Source organism: Nuphar pumila, chromosome 2 (assembly GCF_984573655.1).
Source record: "Nuphar pumila chromosome 2, dmNupPumi1.hap1.1, whole genome shotgun sequence".
NCBI classification, from domain to species: domain Eukaryota; kingdom Viridiplantae; phylum Streptophyta; class Magnoliopsida; order Nymphaeales; family Nymphaeaceae; genus Nuphar; species Nuphar pumila.
The window spans coordinates 90,124,095-90,131,286 of NC_143250.1; the positions used below are offsets into that span (position 1 = coordinate 90,124,095).

General features: G+C 39.8%; 1 protein-coding gene across 2 annotated transcripts; it reads left to right on the top strand.

Moving 5' to 3' along the window:
- The first annotated feature begins 1,360 nt into the window (after positions 1-1,360).
- On the top strand, positions 1,361-4,055 carry LOC149846041 (beta carbonic anhydrase 5, chloroplastic-like). Of its 2 annotated transcripts, none has more exons than XM_089997829.1 (9): positions 1,361-1,658; positions 1,751-1,779; positions 2,344-2,502; positions 2,592-2,640; positions 2,781-2,894; positions 3,052-3,105; positions 3,205-3,287; positions 3,462-3,564; positions 3,646-4,055. In XM_089997829.1, exons 1-9 carry the CDS (start codon positions 1,548-1,550, stop codon positions 3,829-3,831), a joined length of 888 nt encoding a protein of 295 aa, XP_089853955.1. In that variant the 5' UTR covers positions 1,361-1,547; the 3' UTR covers positions 3,832-4,055. The 2 variants fall into 2 exon arrangements, with proteins under 2 accessions (XP_089853955.1, XP_089853954.1); XM_089997828.1 differs by having other exon boundaries at positions 1,373-1,658; positions 3,459-3,564.
- Positions 4,056-7,192: the final 3,137 nt, after the last annotated feature.

A 7,192-nucleotide genomic window follows, 5' to 3' on the forward strand; every position in this document is an offset into this window, starting at 1 on the left:
ACCCAGGCCAGAGTTGCCCAAGGAGGATTTCGGATGGGACTCAGAGACAACCAAGAACTCTGAGGAAACCGTCAGGGACAAGAAGGATCGGGTCTCTGGTCTTGCAGTCGGATTATCAAAGGAGAAGATCTCTCATCTCTGATGGTGTTTCCGAACCCAGGAACACGTCCCTGGTGTTGGGCCCTTTCTCAATTGCCGGAGAACATCCTGCCACCGACGCCGGTTTCATCTCACACGCCGGAGACAGTTATCCTAGGATCGATGTGGGAGACGTCTAACCGCCCACGTCCATGGGGTTTGCTCCTGAGTTCTCGGACAGACGTTTTTGCCTTAGGCGACACCACATCAGATCTGTCGAAAAAAAAAAGCAGCATGAAAGGGACCTCTGGTGGGAGACTCTGTTTTGCCTGTGCAATCAAATTAAAAAACCATTATTTCTCAAGCTAAAGTTTGAAATACGTCCTTTCGAGTTTGGGACAGCTAACTGCTGTATTGTTCTACGCATTATTCTATTGGGAAAATTTTCATTTAGTGTCAGCTTTTTGCTCCTAATTGTAAAAAATGGGCCCAAGTTTTCTAAATTTCTTGATACGAGCCACATGGTTGGAATAAACTACCAGATAGAGATCGCAAACATCGTGTGTCGTCTCATAAAAGCATTACTCTTTCAGTTTTTCATATTGCTCTTTAGACTTAAAAAATAAAAAAAAATTGTCTAACCTTCTAGGAAAGTGAAGCGCAGATGTTTTAGTCATCTGATTTTGATGGGCGCTATTGTTATATGATTCAATCTAGCTGAGATTTAACCTAAATCAATGGATAATCACAAGGGTACAAGTCTTTGTTTTGTAGTTTCAGAGAACCTGAGTGAGAAATCAGAAAATTCAGAAACACAAAGCTTGTTTTCGGAATTAGGGGCCAAAGCTTAGCCCCTCGATGAAAATTTCTCTATCCTGTCCTTTGGCCAATCTTAAAAAGCGCCCTTGAACTTGAACTTTTCTAGCTTGTACAACTGGCGGTATGGGTGACAGATTATACGTCCGAATCGGGTCATCACTACTCATAAATGGAGGTACAACTGTCCAATGAAGAGCAAAGAATTTAGATACATTGGACAAACTTAAAGGCCCTCTTTCATGAGTTTGAACCAAGCTGGCTGCACCAACATGGGCTTGCTCAAGGCTCAGCTAAGTTTCTGCTATTTTTTTTTACTTCCAAATGCCGAAGGAACATTGGTGCTCTTGGTCCATGAGGGTGTCGTAGTTGGCCAAGTTCCGAACAACTTGTCTGACCAGGTTTAGTTTGAGGCCACACTTGTAAAGCAGCGATTGGCCTCGTGTTGTCCGCTACCTTCAACGATAAAAACGAACGGTTGTTCACCCTGAGCCACAGAAAAAACTGCCTTTTAACAAAGCAGCCCCCCTTGATCTCCCCTCTTCAGTACCATCCCACTCATCTCTAGAAGAAGAAACCCTAATCTCCCCCAACCCTTTTTCTCCCTTATCCCCAACCCTTTTTCTCCCTTATCCCCCGCCCCCCCTAATCCTATGGCCGCTGCCGCTTTCTCGTCTTCATCCTCGCTCCCAAGAGACACCCCCTCCTCTTCCTTCCACCACACCCGCACCTCTTCTTCTCATGGGCCACCGGACACCCTCAAGGTGGTTTTTGAGGGGCTCACTTTTTTTTTTCCTCATCTTCTCCTCTTTTTGACTGATGGGTTTCTATGCTGATCTTATCTCTTGTCATGCAGATCTCTAATCTGGATCCTGGATCTTCGCTGTAAGTCATACACTTCAATTTCTCGTTTCATTTCTTCCCGTTACGTTACCTAATTGGTTACTTCAGTCAATTTGTGGTTCAAACTGCCGCTCAAAGATGGGGCATTTCCCATTTGATATAGGAACTTCTGTGGGCGTACCCACAGAACATGGTTTTGAGCTCGATGGAATCCACATATTTGTGATTGCGTGGATGGAGTTTTGTCTAATCTGCCTGTGGTCATTAGCAGCATTGAAGCTTGTTTGATGCAGCTCTAATTGGTTTGTGAAATTGGTTACCTTTGTAAATAACAGGTGAAATGAGAAATTGGTTCCCAATGTGGTGCCTGTGCCTTCAAAGGGATCATCTTGAACGATCTGTTTATGCAAAGAAGCTTTTATTTTATATGTTTTTCGCGATCCTATATTTTGCAATTTCTGATTCCTTGACAAGTATTGTGTCAAAACTGAAATGATTTTAACTTGTTCAGAAGAATCAGAAGTTACCATTTCTCAATGACCAAGATTTTTTTTTTTGTGTTTGATTTTATACAATTGAGATTAGAAGAGCCTTGTTTGTTTGCAGGGGAGTTGGTTCATTGAGTTTGAAGGCTTCAAGGGAGGTTTCTGTATTGACCCAAGAAGTTGCAGTTTCTGAACCCAAAAGCGCCAAGGGCCATGATGGGTTGGATCTGTTTGAGGAGATGAAGCATAGGTTTCTAACCTTCAAAAACCAGCAATTTCTGTAAGTGGTAGTGAGAAAAAGTTCAGGAGAGTTTCAAGAGATCTTTGGTTTATCAGTCAACTTCCACCCACATGTGCATATTTGGACAGGAAAAACTTGGACCATTTTGGAAACCTTGCCGAAGCCCAAGCTCCGAAGGTGATGAAACATTCTAATTTTAAGCACTGGCCATGTTTTCCATCGCACTAATAATCAATCATTCTCGATGGGTGTTTTTATTCATTTTATCACCTGAACAATGTTGGGGATTCGTTTTGAGATGACAAGGTTGGATGCAGTTTATGGTAATTGCATGTGCGGACTCCAGAGTCTGTCCTTCCAAGATCTTAGGAATTCAGCCTGGTGAAGCATTTACCATCCGAAATGTTGCCAATTTGGTCCCCCCATTTGAGGTACTCTGTTTGCTTGAATTTTTGCTTGGTGGTTTTAGGATTCTGACAGATCTTTATTCTTTTCTTCTAAATTGCAATACCTTGTACCTAAGGCATCAGTTTATGAATAGATATTCTCATATATTGAAGTTTTATTGAATATTCTGGTTTTCTGCAGAGCGGGCCATCTGAAACTAACGCAGCCCTTGAATTTGCTGTGAATACTCTCGAGGTAAGGACCTTTTGTTCTTCTCCCGCTATTAATTGCTTCTTCTTTTCATCATAGTGACTGCCCTTTTCTTCATGTTTGATGATTTCATTCTAAGTACAGGTTGGGAACATATTTGTAATTGGTCATAGCCGATGTGGAGGAATTAGGGCCCTCATGTCTATGCAAAATGAAGGAAATTCAAGGTTACTAGTTTATTTCAATTTTCAAGATGCATAACATTTCCTTGCCATCATAAAAAAGATACACGGCTTAATGTTTTATCTTACAGATGTCCTCTTTAATTTCTCTCCTTTTCTAAGATAACCAAACATTGATGTTTGTATTCTCACGAATATCTGATCTCTTATTTCCAGTAGTTTCATTAAGAATTGGGTGGTTACGGGCAAAGGTGCCCGGGCAACCACAGTGGCTCAGGCATCCAGTCTCAGCTTTGATCAACAATGCAAACACTGTGAGAAGGTAGGCAGTCTCAAGGCAGCCCGTGGTTTCTGCATGAATTCATCTCTAGGTTAAATGGGTTCTCTTTGGCTTTTCTCTCAGGAATCAATCAACCAGTCACTACTGAGACTGTTGACATATCCATGGATAGAGAGGAAGGTGAAGGCAGGCAAGCTCAGGATCCATGGTGGATATTATGACTTTATTAGCTGCACTTTCGAGAAGTGGACACTCGAGTACAAGGGGAAACAGAGTTATGCCATAAAAGATCGCTGCTTTTGGTCCTGAATCTTGATAGGCCCAATGCGCTAATTTATTGTGTGGTCATCAATAAAGTTTACTGTAGCAGGTGATGGTTTCCAGTCATATGCGGATTAACAGTGTCTTTCAGTTTTAGTAGAAGCGCCATCTATTTGCCTCTGATAAGCTTTTTGTCATATTAAACCTTTATAATATCCTTGTAATGATATTTGCAGTCATTTAATTAGCATATCTATCTAACTGGTTGATGTTTAATGTCTTACTGTTCTTTACTAATTAACATATCAACCTAAGGTAAAAAGGCAAAGAAGATAGCAATTCTGTGGAATCAGTGTCGTCTCTCCCTCTCACTCGTCTTCAGTTAACACGAGAACTCAATGAAGCCTAAAGATCACAACTCACAAGGGCATCGTGTGCTTGGTTTAATTTCTCTCCTGATGAGTCCTCATGAATTCAACATTCTGAGAATTTAATGGCTAATTAATTGCAAAACAAAGCGAAGAAACTCTTACACTTTCGTTGCAATGGAACGAAACCAAATTGGCGATTTACCCACTTAAGCATACCGTGTGGTGTGAATCAAAAGTGTCTGGTTTGAAGCAAGGCTCATATATACCAATACATCTTCATCGAATATTCAGGATAACAAACATGATTCCTACCAACTTGGAAAGAACAAGGGCTCTTGATATTGAACACCTTTATTGGTACAACACATGCATTCACTACGTGTAGCTTTGGTAGAAACAAAGAACAAGATTAAGATGAATATTGTTGTGAACAGAGAAACAAGTGCAAGCAAGCCATCCATGTACATCAAAGTTTTCAGAAACTTAATGAGTGAACTGTAAAAACTCCTGTAAATATTCGGTCATGTGGAGTTGTTCCATGCTCAAGATTGTTTGTGATCTCTACTGGTATATTTGCCAAAGGCTCTGTCTATCTTCATAAAATGCTCATTCCTGTCATTGAATGAATCGATGTCCATTTCATGGAACCTCCGCTTAGCCACCTTTCCTTTCCTTTTCTCTTCCGTGTTTAGAAGCCCCTTCATCATGTTGTCAATCTTCCCCTCAGAACAATTGGACCTACATCATAACCCGCAGCAGGATGAGATAAAATGCTAGCCCTCTCAATCCATACAATCAAAAGCTCGACATGAAATACTTTCCCACATTGGAGTCTTCAAGCATTGCAATAGAATTCTGGATCAGCATCTCCAAATGTCTCATATTCATCCCTGTCAACTTTATGTTATTCGTCTACGTTCTGATAGGAAAAGGCTAATTTCAGGAAATGGCCATTAGCAAAGTTGCAAGCCGTGTACAACAGCATTCTGATTGAACACCGATCAGGTACCATACAATTCAAGAAAAAATGGGGATCAGCATAAGTTGCAAGCTATGTGCAAATGGGATATCTTGAAACACGAACAATGTTTAGATGACAATTAACGAAACCAAATGACTGAAATGTTGGCTTTTTGCCTCCAGATATCTATCTGAATACAAGGTTTCTTTTGATAAGAAGAAAGGATGTTATATTTGTAAACGGGAATACCACAATCTGTCCCTTGAAATCATCCTATATGATGGTCATTTGTTTATCAATGCTATGGTTAGTCCCAACCAGCGCACATATTCTGGCATGCTTAGAGAAAGGAAAAAGAAAACCAAAAACCTATGGAAGAATTATGTAAATCTTTCATCGAACATGGTGAATGGACTTTAGAGGACTTTATTCTAGAAAAGTTTTTTCCAAAAGAACAATATTAGCAAGATTACACCAACTGTATGCAAATCTAAATTACAGGACACAATCTGAATTTTTTCTCGTTTTTGCTGTGGATAAAGCCAGTTTTGTAGCCGCAATAAGTAAGATATTTTCAGGGTCTTATGCCTTCAAAATCCAGCAAATACAGCTGTAGATGCCCCATCCCAATTCAACTTTGTGATCCAATGGTACATAATAACCACACGCTCTGTACTAGAATCAGGGATCTTAATGGGAAAGGTTAAAGAAACATGACTTACACCAAAAAGGGAAAAACAAATTTAGAGGGAGATCAACTGTAATAAAATTTCCGAAAGTACGTAGTATATATAACCAATATATGACAACATAAATATTTAAAATCACTGCCATATTTGAGCAATTGCGTTACATTCGTGATAACCTCCAAGACATTTATCTGTACTGGTACTTTTTTAGATGCAAAAAGGAAATTGATTTACAGCCCATTTGAAAGACCACTCCATGGGTTCAACAACTTTGTTTCATGAACTACATAAATTACATGTTCAGATTATCAACCAAGATAAGGGGAAAACAACAGAGTCGTGTTAAGAATTAGCTAAAAAATTTGAGTCCTCAATTTCTCCAGAATGCGGATGCTGTAGGCCAGAACAATTATCTAAATTCTAAGGAATTAGCTCTCAATTTCACAAACCAAAAATGCCCTTAAAGGGAGAGGGGGAAACCATATGGTGGAAGACTGAAAGTGGAAGAACACTGGTACTGACTACAGAGTACTGTCTTAAGATGATGCAAGACCAGCTTCAGCCACTCTTGGCGAAGCTACAATCAAGGTCTCTGCACCTCCGACCTTTAATGACGATTTACAACAATCACCAATAAACACTTTAGCCATGGCACAATTTTCATGGGATAACACACTAAAATATGTCCTCAGAAGATAGAACTATACAATGCTTTCGTTAGTAGAATACATTCCTTCTAGTTTTACTTTTAGATAGCAAAAATAGTAAGTGGATCCACCAGCGGGGGGTCCGTGAGGTTCCATAGTTGCATTGCAATTAGTTCATTCCAGTCAATAGGGGTTGTTTGATGGCATGTTCAGGGTGTGATTTGGGATGGCACCACCACAAATCATGCCCTCACGAACAAACAACAGATGCGGCGGATGCACATAATCCGCGTCTGCCTCATCCCCCCTGTTATGTTGGGTGCAGGATGCGGAGAACAGTGAGTCACCAAAAAAAATCGAGCGGGCTTCAAGCTTAACCCTGTTGAGGAAAATTCTGCTTATAAAATATCCTACTCTACATAATTATCTAAGCTTATTTTTATTTATTTTATGTTTTGAAAGGTGGACATCCAACCACATATGGAGGGCCCAGTAGGGTGGACGTTGAGCCCATAGACTCCTACACCCTTATTAAACTTGATTAAATCTTTACTCCATTCCATAGAATTTAATTAACATTAATTTCTAATATAGGTTCCTCTTTTGGATTTCAAATCCAATTAGGATCCAAACCATATTAAAAAATCCAAATCAAACCAATGAACATATCCAAACCCAATTACAAAAATCCAAATCTAAATAAAAAACTTGAATTCACATTATATTGTATTTAAATTCTAA

Coding starts and splice junctions, on each gene's coding strand:
- LOC149846041 (XM_089997828.1), top strand. CDS start 1,548: ATGGCCGCTGCCGCTTTCTCGTCTTCATCCTCGCTCCCAAGAGACACC. Junction 1,780..2,343: donor CTGGATCCTGGATCTTCGCT/GTAAGTCATACA, acceptor GTTTGTTTGCAG/GGGAGTTGGTTCATTGAGTT. Junction 3,565..3,645: donor AATGCAAACACTGTGAGAAG/GTAGGCAGTCTC, acceptor CTTTTCTCTCAG/GAATCAATCAACCAGTCACT.